The sequence below is a fragment of the Pseudozyma hubeiensis genome (assembly GCF_000403515.1).
Source record: "Pseudozyma hubeiensis SY62 DNA, scaffold: PHS35, whole genome shotgun sequence".
Taxonomy (NCBI): Eukaryota; Fungi; Basidiomycota; class Ustilaginomycetes; order Ustilaginales; family Ustilaginaceae; genus Pseudozyma; species Pseudozyma hubeiensis.
The window spans coordinates 183,747-197,531 of record NW_012133817.1 but is presented as its reverse complement, the minus strand read 5'-3'; the positions used below and the strand labels follow the sequence as shown (position 1 = coordinate 197,531).

Here is a 13,785-nt window from a genome sequence, read left to right as displayed (position 1 = left end):
CCAACTGCTCCACCGTCATCTCCTCCCCCCCACCACCCACTGCTACCTCGACATGGCAGTCGCACGCCAACGCCCTCGACAGTGCGAACCGACCCGAATCCTGCGTGTACTCCAGAATGCGTCTCGCATCGAACTCGCCGATCTCACCGAGTGTTGCCGCCAGAGCGGAGATCGAGCTGGACAAGTCCTCCGATTCCGACCCCGGCAGGATGAGGTGTACCACGAACAGCGGGCTGATCGTCGACAGAAGTGCGCGGAGGCCAGCGATGGAGGCGGGTGATCGGTCGAAGGTGGGCGAGAGGGAGAGCGAGAGGCTGGGTCGTGGACGAGTGCTCGACGCGGGTTTGTGGGTGTTGGATCGACGACCGGCAACGTCGTCGTCGTCGTCATCACCGGAACCCTTGGAGGGGGTGGAGGTGGAGAGGTACGTGTAGAGGAGGTAGCCGAGAGAGGCAGCGGAGATGAGGCCGCCGGCGACGGCGATCGGGTTGACTCTGGATGATTTGCCTCCTTTGGCGTTGCCATCGGCACCTCTGGTAGAGGGCGTTGTAGCAGCGCTGCTCATCGGAGCTGCTGGAAGCTGGGGTTTGATCAACCCCATCCTCTTTCGCAAATGCATCCCTGTGTAGCTGGTACTCTGCGCCTTGCCCGCTGTCGAATCACCCTTGACACCCCTCCTCTCCCACTCATCCCAATCCACCGTCCCCTTCTCCTCCCCTCTCCCACTCCACATCCTCCCAAAGGCCCCATAAACCCCCGCCATCACCCTCCTCCTCCACTCCGGCCTCAACAGCATCACCAACACCACCGCCCCCATCATCTTCCTCACCACCTTCCCCCACACCTCCCTCTCCCTCCCCTTGCCTCCCCTCCTCTCATCCTCCCTCACCGCCGCCGACAACCTCCTCTGATCCAGATTCCTCCAAAACTCATCCCCCTCCTCCTCTATCCTGCTCGGCCCCACGCTCATCGTCCTCGCCACCTCCCTCCACACCAACATCACCCTCCACCTCAAGCGTCGATGCGCAGCGAGGATGCGCAGCACGAACAGGTAGGTCAGCGTGCGGAGCAGATCGCGTTTGCGGCGTCGCGAATGCAGATGCTGCGGGGTGTGGGTGCGGTTGAGACGGAACGTAGCTTCCGAGGAGTTCGGATTGTACGCGGGGTAGCCGAAGAAGGGGTTGGTGAGGTTGTAGGGGGAGACGTGGCCGTCGCGGTTGGAACGACGGGTTCGGTGGGACAGCAGGTGGTGCGGTACGTGCTGCAGCGGAGGCTCGTCGAGGTGCGACACTTGCAGCCGCGGCGACGAGGGTTCGATGTACATGATCGTCCCGTCTGCTGCCGCCGCGTCGTCGTCCGTGTCCCGTTGTGGTTCCGGGGTGGGTTTTGCGGTGAATCGCGTTTCGGAGAACCGTCGCAGTCGATTCATCAACCCGCCCGTCGAAGCGGTCGAAGCGGAAGGTAGCTCGCCGTCTTTACCGCTGGCATCGGAATCCTCGCTCTCGGAATTGAGGAGCGCCTCTTCGTCCACCTGTTCCGGTAGGTAGAGGGTGAAGTTGCTCGTGCCGGCACCGACGCGCCTCGGCGGAGCTTCGTCGCTGGAGAAGCGTACGTGGCGATCCGGGTTCCGCATCCTCTGCAGTCTGGGACTCAACGGTCCCACCGGCGTCATGCTCGGCGTCGCATACGGCGACCCGACACCACCACCTGCAGGAGTGGTAACGCTCAGACCGACCGCTTTCCCATCCACGATCCTGATCTCGGACCCGGATCTGGATCGACCGCCTTGCGCCGTCTCGGCTGCACTCGATAGATCGCCCCTCGACATCTGCAGGTGCTTCAACTTCCTCGCTGCGCTCGGCGTCATCTTGAGCGGTCCGCCTGTCGAGCCGTCCGCCGGACCGGCGCCTCGCGGCGTCGAAGGCTCGCTCTGCCTCGGTGTGATCGGTCTGCTCGCCCAGGGAGTCGAATCCGCGCTGTAGAAGACTTCGTAGATGCTGTCGTACGAATTCGTCCTGCTCATCATCCGACCCACACCCGGACTGTGCGGTGGTGTACCCCCCGCCGCTGTAGCCGCAACGCTCGCCCGTCTGGGCTTCCCATACTTGCGCAGAACATCGTTCGTCCCGCTCTCCACTCCCACATCCAACTCTCCGCCGTAGCACCTAGGGATGCTCTGCACGTCGAAATGCTCCTTCAACTCTTCATGGCTTGGGAAGAAGATCTTGGCCAACGCCTGCTGCGGCAAAACACGCTTGATCACCGCCCACATCCCCGCATGCACCCAGCCGTAGTTGAGGATGTACACCGCCCCTACCATCCCCGGAACGTGGTTCTTCAGTAGATCCAGCAGGAAGGGCAAGAGTTCCAATTCGAGGTTCGCCATTCCGCTGGAAGCCAGATCGACGGCGATCGAAGCCTGCAGCACCACCTTGTTTGATTCGCGATGGTCGGAATCGATGCTGGCGCGGTAGAGGTCGGAGACGTACCTACGCATCATCTCCATGCAAGCGACGATGTACTCCTTGAGCTGATCGAGAGAGTTGTCCGCCGTTCGTTCGACGCTTCTGAGGTTGATGATCCCGCAAGGTCTACCGTAGAGATCGGTGAACTTTGTGTTGACCCAGAACAGTGGTGGGTTCGGAGACGGCGGTGTGACGTACAGCGGGTTGAGGGAGGAGAGGGAGAGGAGGTCGAGATCGGTTCGCATACGCCAGAGCAACGTAGCGTTGAGCAGAGCGATCGCCTGCTGCTCATCGTACCGCGAACGTCGCAAGAACCGGAACAGGTTGGCAAAGTCGGAGAGGTACAGCAGGACGCGCGCTTTGCCTTCGTCGTTCAGATCGAGTTCCGAGGCTACGGTGTCGACGATCTGAGATTTGGCGAGTTTGTGCAGCTTTTCGACGGAGGAGAGGTGGGATTGGTATTTGGAGACGAGATCGAGGTGCTTTTCGTGCACCGCCTGTGCGTTTTTGGTTCTGAGCTGTTGCACCGACGGCATGGTGGAGACTTTGCGCGCCAGCACACGCGACTCTTCGAGAACGCGAGGATGAGATCCGTTGGTGATGGTGGTGGTGATGATGGCACAGGAGGGTGGTGCGAGCGAGTAGTGTGTCACCGGTCCGAAAAGGATGTGAAAGCAGCCGGATGCGAGTCGCGAATCGCCAAAATCGGAAATATTATCCGACTGCCGCTTTGGGGTTGACTGGAGCAGAGCGCCAGAGTGGGAATGTTAAGACGTCGCTTGATCGCGTGACCGGTTAGGCGGCAATCAGAAATCGCAAATGTAACCGGATCGACAAGGAAAAGAAGAACAACACCAACCGATGCTCGCTCCGCGTCTTGTTCTTCTCAACCTCGTTCGGCACGTCCATCTCTGCACTTTGCGATCGAGCATCGTCATGTCTTCAACCACCACCGCCTCGCCGCTCGACTTTGGTCTTGCTGGCGTGCACGTTCTCGTGTCAGGTGCTTCAGGCGGTAAGTCTCCTCCCTCCGGTTATGCACCTCATCCTCAGACTTGCAACACCCTCTGACAGACCCTCTTTCCATCCTCCTCCGTAACAGGGATCGGCTTCGAGACAGCCAAAACCTTCCTCGCAGCTGGAGCGAAAGTCACCGCCCACTACAACACCACCCCCCGCGAGCTCGCTTCCACCCCGAACCTAGTCTCGCTCCAAGCCGATGTCACTTCCGAATCCGACGTCGCGCGGCTCTTCACCCAAGCCGAGGCTGCCCAAGGCCTTCCCGTGCAGATCCTCATCGTCAACCACGGCATCTGGCCCGTTCAACCCGTCCCGCTGGCAGAAATGTCGCTCTCCCAATGGCGCAACACCCACTCTGTCAACCTCGACGGTGCATTCCTCCTCGTCCGTTCCTTCCTCTCCGCCCTCACCAACCTTCCTTCCACCACCACAGATCCCGCTTCCATCTGCTTCATAGGTAGCACAGCCGGTAAATTCGGCGAACACGATCACGCCGATTACGCCTCCACAAAATCCGCCTTGATGTACGGACTGGTTCCCACGCTCAAGAATGAAATCGTACGAATCGCTCCCAAGGGAAGAGTCAACTCCGTCAACCCAGGTTGGGTTTTCACCCCTTTGGCAGAGGAAACCATCAAGGACGACAAGGTGAGAGCAAAGGCGCTGGCTAGCACTCCGTTGCAGAAGGTAGCCATGCCCGCAGATGTCGCGAGACAGGTTGTGGTGCTCTCGAGTCCCACGCTGAGCGGTCATGTTACCGGTGTAAATTTGCAGGTGGATGGTGGTATGGAAGGTAGATGTCTTTATCCACCTCCGGCGTAGAAAGCGGAACGAAATGCAATTTGAGATCTGTTCTAAGAGAGGCTAGTCGAGTGCAGGCGAAGTGGTGATGCTAGGCGACGAGGCTTTGTCTACCGTCCGATCCGAGTTCTTGGCAAACACAAACAGAATCCTTCCCGCTTCCACCTCGTCCAACCGGAACTCATCCTCCCCACCCAACCCCGCAACCGCAGCCCCGTCCATCTCCTCCTCATCACCCGCCAAAAACAGTCGATCGTCCTCCCGATCCTTCATATCGCTGCTCCACTCGTCCTCCAACTCAGCCTTCACCCGCGTCCCACCCATCGACTTGACCCTCCCCCTCTGTCCAGCACTACGGACCAGTCCAGCGGCAATCTCGTCCTCGTCAAAGTCATCCGGGTGACGAACGCAGTCGTAGTGCGCCCACTTGTACAACGCGAGCAGCTTCTTGCGTCGATCCAACCTATCCTGCGCCGCCTTGTCCACCACATGCTGCGAAGCAGCCACAAACCCTGGCAGCTCGTCTTCGTCTTCACTCTTGATCGAGCTCTGACTATCACCCAACCCACCGAGTGGTCCCAATTTGTCCGACGTAGCGCTCCCACCTTTCCCGTCGCAATCGCAGAGAAGCTGTCTGTGGCTGATGCACGTCGAGTCCAGATGCAGCGTGAAGATGTCCCTCAGTTCTTCCGGCGAAAACGTGTCGGACGACGACGACTTCTTCTCGGCGTTCATGAGCGAATCCGACAAGCCGAGTTTCGATATTTGCCGCTGGTAGATCTTCTCGTCCATGGTACCGGAAAGCAGCAGCCTGTAGATGTAGCAAGTCTTTCTCTGACCGTCTCGATGTATACGTGCCATCGCCTGCAGATCCGTAGACGGGTTCCAATCCGAATCGATCAGCACCAGCCGATTGGCACCAATCAAATTGAGACCCACACCGCCGCTCTTGGCCGACAGCAGAAAGACGAACGAGTTGTCGACACCTTCGCGGTTAAACTGGTTGACCATCGCCATCCTCTCGTCCTGCGGGGTCTTGCCGTCGAGTCGAAGGTACGGGTAGCGCTTCTTCCTCATCATCGCCTCGATGATATCCAGCGTGCTGGTGAAGTTGGAGACCAACACCACCTTGTCATCCGTCTGCGCTCGCACCGTTTCAAGCAGGTTCATGACGCAGATGAGCTTGCCGCTGAACCTCGCCTCGTTGCGCACAAAGTTGGGTGGGAAGAACCGGGTCAGATCGCCGACGAGCGTCTTCGTCGGGCTGTCCGCATCCGCCTCGGTGTCTTTGAGCAGCAGCTCGGGGCTGTTGCAAAGCTTGCGCAGCACGCCGATCTGCAAAAGACCGTTGCCCGCTCCACCACCCTGCAGAAGCGAACGCACCTCGCTCGAGCCAAGGATCGACTGGTAGATGCGCACCTGCTCCTGGCTCGGACTGCAAAAGAGCACCATCTCCTTCTTGGGTGGCAGAAATTGAGTAAGGATCTCGGCGGTGCGTCGCAAGATGATGTCCTTCGTGACGGTCGTAAGCGCACCGAGACGCGCCTGACCGACGGCTTTGGTCTGCTTGGAGGCGTGCTTGGCGCGCGAGCGCACGATAGGCTCCTCAAAGAGCGCCTTGAAGTTGTCCGGAGTGCCCAGAAGCGCAGGACTGACAAAGTCGATCATGGCGTACAGCTCGGAGAGGTTGTTCTGGATGGGTGTGCCGGAGAGGATGATCCTGCGTTCGGTCTTGAGCTCTTCAAACATCTGCGTGGTTTGCGCGTCCTTGGACTTGAGCCTGTGGCCCTCGTCGCAGACGATCAGGTCGACAGGTGGCGATGCGGTTTTGACAACGTCGATGCAGCTCCTGAGCTTCTCGTAGCCGATGACCATGACGTGGTAGGCCCTGGAGCGTGCGAAGCGCTCGACATCCTCGCGACCGCGACCTTCGTCGATGCAGAGCACGTTGAGAGAGTTGGTGCCGATCCATTTGCGGAACTCGCGCTTCCAGTTTTTGACGAGCGTGAGGGGGCAGACGATGATGGCACGCTCGATGGTGCAGGATTTCGAGGTGTAGTAGCAGGACTGCTTCATGAGGGTGAGGACGAGCGCGATGGTCTGCAACGTCTTGCCGAGTCCCATCTCGTCTGCCAGGATGGCGCCGTGTCCCTTTGTACCGTCGGCGTGCATTCCCATGACGCGCTCGTACAGGAACTTGACGCCTTCGATCTGATGTGGCCGCAACGCTTTGGTGAGCTGCGGATCTAGTACGACGTCGACGATTGGACGTCCTTTGGGATTGTGCCTGTGCTGATGTCCCTCGTCCGGTCGTTTCATGACGATGGCACCTGGTTCGTGTGGGTCGAAGCGAGGCTGGGCCTTTTTGCCCTGACCCGGGTTGCTGAGACCACTGACGCGCGACGGACTCGCAGACGAGTCATCGTCGAGGTCTTTGCGGATGGGTTTAGGCGCTGTCTTGCCGTAGAAGGTTTCTGCCCGAGCAGGAGCGATCTGGTTGATGTCGACGGGCTTGATGGCGGAGCGTTTGATGGGTACTGCGAACGGTTTGGGCGTACGTATGGCGGTTGGCGGAGGGCCCTTTTTGATGGGAGAGAGTTCTCCGCGCGTGAATGCAATGAGCCTGCGATACTCTGGCTGCTCGATCTCGCGATCGATTTCGATCTCCTTGCCACCGAGCGCCAGTTCGTCGCCAGAAGAGAGACGGTCGAAAGCGAAGCGAGCCGAAGTGACGAGCTCCTTGCCTGTTTCTGAGCAGATGAGACTGCACCGTTCTCCGCCGTCCTTTACGACGAGGATGGCATCTCCGTCCCAGGTCTTGTGCTTCTTCTGCTGCGGCTTCCTCCAGGTGCATAGGTAGAATGGGCCGTTTCCGCTGGACGGGCCCGCTGCTGCATTGTTGGTGGCGTGAGCTGATGAGCCCTGATTGGATGACTTGCGACCGAGCAAAAAAGCGTGTGAAGGTGGCGTATCGTTTCCGCCTACGGTGGCGAGAGGCAATGGCTCTGATTGGTCGTGGTCAGCGTCGAGCTGTTGTGTTGGAAGCACGAGTCTCGCCCTTTTGGAGGGAGCAGCGGTAGTAAGGGCAGGATCGGTGTGGGCGGCTCGAGAAGGAGAGGCAAAGTGAGCGCTGGCGAGGGCCGAAGGGACGGCTCGTTTGAGGCCAAGCGTGCCTTTGGGACGTACTGGCTTCGAGTGAGCAGATGGCGCTGCGTTGAGGTCCATGGTCATGGCAGTGATCGTGCTGCCTGTAGTTGCAACGATGGGATCATCGAGGTGATGATGATGAGAGTGATGATCGGCTGGACCGATATGGCTTGTATGCTGCGATGAGCATAGAAGAGATGTGACTGATGACCGAGTTGCTTCGGAATGACCTCCGACGAGAAAAGTTGCACCTCGTTCGCTTTGTCGGAACTCGTCGACTCAGCCATCAAGTTGTTGTCGACTCGAAAAAAAAGTGTTGGTCCGGAGTGATTTGCGTGAGGTGCATCATCAGGTCACGCCTCTTTACGCGACGCGTGCTGTGACTTGGGCTTGTTTATTTTCACCTTCAATCAATCGTTTGCTCGCTCGCTCGCTTGCTTCCTCAATGTAGTTATGTACTGGCAGACGCGGACGAGAGCAGCATTTTGACGATATGATACGGGACCTCATATGACAGTGGACAGTTGGCTTCATTCATGGCGTCGACGCTGACAAGGAGGGCCGCCTAGCCTCCAACGTCTGGTGCACCTCCTGTCAGTCCATTCGTCTCAAAGTGGAAGTAGAAACTGAATTTGGAATTGAAGGTGGCGACAGAAAATTGGGATACATAAATTAGAGGCCTGCCTAATCATCGCCCCGCATATCAATCGGCTCTTTTGTCAACGAAAATGCTGGCTCTGGCAGTCACCATGCCGAGCAGCCGATCAACCCCCGATGCGAACGACTGTACCTACGAGAGCGAGCTCACCAGGCCCGCATGTATTTTGCAGGGTCCCGGCGTCTTTCACCCTGTGCGCTGCAGAACTGACGAGTCTGCGGCCTACTGTAGCTCGATTAGCGTGGCGGCTGGCCGACGCCGAAGCGAAGAATGATCTACAAAACAAGCACCGCTCGAGCCGAGGCAAAGTGCGCGGCGAAGCGAGCCAAAAATAGCCATTCCGACTGCAAGGTCACAGCGCGACTTTCGCAGCGCGCCGGCTCAAGGCATGCTGGGCTACGTCACAGCACAGCTAGCCAAGCTTGAGGTTGGGGGACAAGTCGAGCAACGAGGAAACGTTGATACCTGTACGTACATCAATCAGTCAGTCTTGGAGCCCGAGAAGAGTGAACCCCGGACTGCAGCAGGCGCACGAAGGGATCGACAGGGCGTGAAATGCGCCATTCGAGAATGCAGCCCTCTCTTGCATTCGCCGGCATTCCCTCAAGAAGCCCGGCAGCCGTGCCAACCTGCAAAGCGATCTGGCATTATGCAACATACCACGATGCCGAAGCAACACAGTCCAAGGCTGCTGAGACGTGAACCCTGTAGCGAAGGACCATACCTGCTGACTCTTCGGAGTATGGATCCGAAGCAACTATTCTTGACGAGGCGGCGAAATTGCAGGAAGAGCGAGATTGAATACGAACGCCAGCATCAGTGCTGCGGAGCCACCGAGCAGAGCCGATGGCTGGTTGTCAGTGGCAGCCAGAGTCGGCGATTGGAGCTGCGAGGCGGGCGTGTTCGAGGCTTGAGAAAGGCTCAACGTCGACATGCACGTTGCTACACTCGAGTGGGTATGTGTCTAGACCTTGGATTTCGCACACTGACCCACTGCCAGAAATCCTCGCAAGGAATCCGACCGGAGCTGCGCGTCCGTGCCTTCGTCATCGCTCAACTCGAACCACATCGGCATTTCGACTTCCGTCAGTTTTGCTATTCCGCTGTCTGCTGCCTCATCTTCCACGCCAGCTCCAAAAATAAATAAAAAAAGAGGCCAAAGACGCGGCCAGTGCTCCGTGTGTGTGTTGGCTGAGAGCGATTCTGCTCCGAAAAAGGATGACAGGGTGGAGGAAATCCAGTCTGCTGCCGTCAACCGTTGCGTCACAGCGGCAGAACAGTCAAACGGCAGGGAATGTCTCTCGAGGTGACTAAACTGGACAGTGCGGCACATGCTGGGCCTGTAGAACAGAGGTCATCGCACAGCGACCTCACCATCCGTCGTCATTTCCTCTGTCGTTTTGCCTCATCGCAATCGCCGACAGCCAGAACTTGCCGTTGCCAGCCACCCATCCGCTGCCTCGTCTCTCAGTTCGCCTTATACGAGTCGCTCCTCCTCCATCCTTCCTCTCGCACCATCACCATCACCCCGAACGATCACATCCATATCCATCCGGCCAGCACGTTACATTTCGCTCGCCGTTTGTCGTTCCTACACTACTTTTTACTTTATCCTTCCTCTAGCGTCGTCGACGTCAACACATCACAATGGCCGACGCACAGTCCACCATGACCAGGGCAACCTCGGTCAGCAGGAAGTCCACCGTTGCCAGCCGCAACGCTTCCCTCATCAAGAAGAACACCGGGCCTCACGAGCTTCGTCCCTCGGACATCCTCATTGAGCGATTCACTGGTAAGTACATCCTATGCCAACACGAGCGTCAATAGCAATGTACACCAGCTTGCAACTCTTGGCTGCGTAGTGCAGATTCAACCAGATCAGCGTGCTGACATTGTTTCCAAAATTCTCATTCTACAGGCTGGAAGCACATCACCAAGCAGCTCATCAGCTACTTTGAGGGTATTGCCGACATCGAGTACAACACTGCCAAGGAGCTCACCAAGCTCGGCGGCGTCATCCAGGTCCCCTTCCGCGAGGGCAACCAGTTCCTCGGCGAGGATGGAATCCAGGACATCTACTACGGAATCCGCGACAAGACCCGCGTCATTGCCGACCACCACGCCAACCTTGCCAAGACCGTCGAGGGCTCCATCGTGCAGCACCTCCAGAAGCTCCGTTCCGAGATCAAGGCCCACATCAAGAATGTCCAGCAGGACACTGGAAAGCTCGCCAACTCGGTCGCCAAGGAGCGTGAGATGTCCACCAAGATGATTACCGAGCTCGCCCGCTCCATCACCCTCCTCAAGAACACCCCCATGAGCGTCACTGCCCGCGAGGACCCTTACGCCGCCAACCAGGCCGTCTTCCGCCAGCTTCAGCGCCAGGTCAACGAGGAGAACGCTCTCCAGAAGTCTATCATCATCATGCAGCAGAACTCGGCCCACTTCGAGGAGGGCATCGTTCGCAGCATCCAGAGCGCTTGGCAGACTTTCGACGAGTGGTCTGGCCGCATGTCGGCCCAGGTTCAGGACACCTGGCTCAGCCTCGGCGTCCAGATGCGTTCGCTCCAGCCCAACTCGGAGTGGATCGCCTTCGCCGCCCGTTCCGACCACCTGCTCGACCCCGACACCCCTCTCCGCAACCCAGAGACCATCGACTACCCCGGCAAGGACGACCCCTCCGTCATCCCCGTCCACCAGGGCATCCTCGAGCGCAAGAAGCGCTTCACCAAGACCTACAAGGAGTCCTTCTACGTCCTCACCCCCTCCGGCTACCTCCACGAGCACGGCTCTTCGGACCCCACCAAGCACCCGGCCCCCGAGCTCTCGCTCTTCTTGCCTGAATGCACCCTCGGCCCCCCTTCCACTATGGCTGCCAAGAGCCACAAGTTCCACATCGAGGGCCGCAAGGTCACCGGCAACCAGTCGGCTGTGCCTTCCAAGGGCCTCGCCAGCCTCGGCATGGGCCGCGAGCACGCCTACACCTTCCGTGCTCGCAGCCACGAGGAGATGATGGAGTGGTGGAACGACATCAAGCAGCTCTCCAAGGTCTACCTCACCACCTCGGAGCAGATGGACCGCTCCGGTATCGTCCCTGCCGCCGTCCGCGCTGCCGGCTACCGCTCCGAGGAGGAGGACGAGGAGGAGGAGGACGGAAGCTCCATCGAGGAGGAGGAGGACGAGTACGAGGAGGCCGCCGATGAGAACGAGCCCCACGCCGCCCCCGCCCTCGCCGGTGCCTCCACCTCTGCCCAGAAGGAGGAAGAGGCTCCCGCGTACACCGGCGGTGCCGCTTCCCAGGGCGAGGTTGGCCCCAACGGCTACCTCCTCGAGAAGAAGGGCGAGTCGGCTCAGGCCGGCGAGCCTTCCCAGGACGGCCTCAACCGCAGCGCTTCGTCTGCTGGCAAGGAGAAGGCCACCGAGGCCGAGGCCAAGGAGGCATAAAACCCTGCTAGTCACGCATCTCACTCTTGACCGCAATCCATGCGAGGTCTCGAGACACGCGGCTACGTACTGATATCCCAGGAGCTTCCGACTCGATATCCTTCCAGACTTTGTTCAAGCGTTGTGATTGTCCGACAGGGCCCCTCTCCTCTTATCTATTTATTCTCCTTCGCGGATGCTCCGTTGTTTCAACCTTCCTTTGGACTCGACTCCTTTCTGTTTCAAGCTGTACATTCTCTTTCAATACCATTGCTCGATCCTACTCATTGTCAGACTTGTGTGATTGTGTTTCGGGTGCTCACGGCTCATGAATTCGAAGCTGCGTGAATCGGACGAAAGGCACGGGACAAAGCGGTTTTTTCTATTCATGGAAACACGATGCCAGCGAGCCAGTAGCGGATGGCAAAGGCGAGACACGATCCTGCGACCTGCAACACCATGGTGTGGAGCCATAAGCCGTACTCTGTGATGTGGGGTCCTTTGAAGGGTTTTGTATGTGTGGTTGAATCGGGCAGGTGGTGGACGCCTCTGAGGACGAGGATGGCGTTGAGGATGGTGAGGTTGGTTGTGCTTTTGATTCGACGGTGATATTTGTCATAGAAGTCGAGCTGCACCAGGTGTAACGCGGCAAGCAGCTTGAGTACCAAGGTGGAGATGGTGCTTGCAGGACGCAAAGGTCGGGAGGACGTGTTGGTTAGCTGTTTATCCGCCTCGACGTCGCCGGAGCCAAAGTATTGGATGGAAGGATAGACGCAGTTGGTCTCGGCGTGGTATCGAGGCACTCGATGCCGTGGGTTCGGTACCAGACCGAATAGCTGTGGGCAGCTGAGCAGGAAGTTGAAGATCTGTGGAACAAAGAACAGCAACACCGTCTTGCTAAAGTGTCCCAAAATCCCTACCGTCGAAAAGACCATCCCGGCGAAATAGCAAAACGTATCGCCAACAAACACCCTCGCTGGATACCTGTTCCACGAGAACAAAGCACAACACACGGCTGTCAACGGCAACAGCAGATAGAGACTGAGCAAGTGTCGACGGAGAAGCTCCTTGCTGGATCGCGATCCGGGCATCCCAGCTCGCGAGTCGAGGTAGAGCAGGCTGTTGAGGCAGAGCGAGAGGGAGATGACGATGGCCTGACCGACTTCGACGCCGTTGATGCCGGCGATGATGTTGATGCTGTTGGTGCAGAAGGTGGAGAGGAGCGACATGTAGAGATAGTAGAGTGGACCGAGTTCCAGGATGCTCGAACCGATCCATCGTCTCAACACGCCGGGCCATCCTGGAACAACGACCGAAGTGCCCCCTCCCCCCGCATAGTAGACCGTAAGCAAAGGGATGCTCGAAATGATCGGAATCGGCAACTTGTACCTCCACCGAATATCGAACACGTCGTCCAAGAAGCCCAACACTATCGCGGATAGGAACGACAGCAGTGCCGAGAGAAAAGTCGCCAACTCGTGATGCGGGAATCCACCCCTTCCATCCATCCTACCTTCCCAATCATCGCCCGTCTTGTACACCCCCTGCAATCGAGACGAGAAGTATCGAAAGGGGATGAGCAAGAACAGCAATCCCATGTACACCGCTGCTGTGGGCAGTCCGAGACTCTCCGGGATAGGCTCCGGCTTGTTCTTGAGAAGATCTCGACCTTTGAATCCACGCGAGAAGAAGACGTCCTTCGTCTTCGAGATGGCGACGCTCGTTGCCCAATACCCTATCAACGACAGACCGATGGCGGCGAACAGACCCGGAAACGCATCGTCGTAGTAGAGGATCGAACGTCGCTGCGCCGGGGTGAGGGCGTAATCGAGTATGCTGGTGAGCTTCGAAGGTTGCGAGGCGAGGAAAAGCTCTGCCAGCCACCGGAATGGCGGCCACATGGGACCGCTGGCATAGTGAAGCTGCGATGCTTCCAGCTGAAGCAACGGCGGAAGTGCCAGTGCGAGTGTGCCCAGTGGCAGCACGAAGGCTGCTGTGGCAAGCGTGGTCATGTCTCGCACTTGCGAATTGATGATCTTGGTTGATGGGTGAGAAGAGAGGATTGCATGAGGGTGGACCGTGCAAGCCAAGAAGAATTGCAAGATGCTCAGGGTCTGAAGCCGTTTTCATTGCCGAGAGCCCACAGGGAAGAAACGTGCTTTGTTTGCTCCGCCGTGTCTGACGTGGAGCTTCTGTTTCGCACCGCACAGAACCGACTTGAGTTATTTGATGTCAACTAGGTCCTTGACATTGCAATGGATTCTGCGGAGT

The 13,785-nt window shown here is 58.3% G+C and overlaps 5 protein-coding genes across 5 annotated transcripts; 3 read left to right on the top strand and 2 right to left on the bottom strand.

Moving 5' to 3' along the window:
• Positions 1-3,326: 3,326 nt before the first annotated feature.
• Positions 3,327-4,307, top strand: PHSY_003443 (hypothetical protein; the record flags this gene model as incomplete). Its single annotated transcript, XM_012334063.1, has 2 exons — positions 3,327-3,480; positions 3,568-4,307. The coding sequence occupies 2 exons, from the start codon at positions 3,327-3,329 to the stop codon at positions 4,305-4,307; spliced, it is 894 nt and encodes a 297-aa protein (XP_012189453.1).
• A 42-nt stretch (positions 4,308-4,349) lies between these two features.
• Positions 4,350-7,517, bottom strand: PHSY_003442 (hypothetical protein; the record flags this gene model as incomplete). Its single annotated transcript, XM_012334062.1, has 1 exon — positions 4,350-7,517. One exon carries the CDS (start codon positions 7,515-7,517, stop codon positions 4,350-4,352), a length of 3,168 nt encoding a protein of 1,055 aa, XP_012189452.1.
• A 962-nt stretch (positions 7,518-8,479) lies between these two features.
• Positions 8,480-9,238, top strand: PHSY_003441 (hypothetical protein; the record flags this gene model as incomplete). The annotated part of the gene is made up of 1 exon (XM_012334061.1): positions 8,480-9,238. The coding sequence occupies one exon, from the start codon at positions 8,480-8,482 to the stop codon at positions 9,236-9,238; it is 759 nt and encodes a 252-aa protein (XP_012189451.1).
• Positions 9,239-9,385: 147 nt separating this feature from the next.
• On the top strand, positions 9,386-11,535 carry PHSY_003440 (hypothetical protein; the record flags this gene model as incomplete). Its single annotated transcript, XM_012334060.1, has 3 exons — positions 9,386-9,397; positions 9,715-9,883; positions 10,010-11,535. The coding sequence occupies 3 exons, from the start codon at positions 9,386-9,388 to the stop codon at positions 11,533-11,535; spliced, it is 1,707 nt and encodes a 568-aa protein (XP_012189450.1).
• A 365-nt stretch (positions 11,536-11,900) lies between these two features.
• On the bottom strand, positions 11,901-13,526 carry PHSY_003439 (UDP-N-acetylglucosamine-dolichyl; the record flags this gene model as incomplete). The annotated part of the gene is made up of 1 exon (XM_012334059.1): positions 11,901-13,526. The coding sequence occupies one exon, from the start codon at positions 13,524-13,526 to the stop codon at positions 11,901-11,903; it is 1,626 nt and encodes a 541-aa protein (XP_012189449.1).
• Positions 13,527-13,785: the final 259 nt, after the last annotated feature.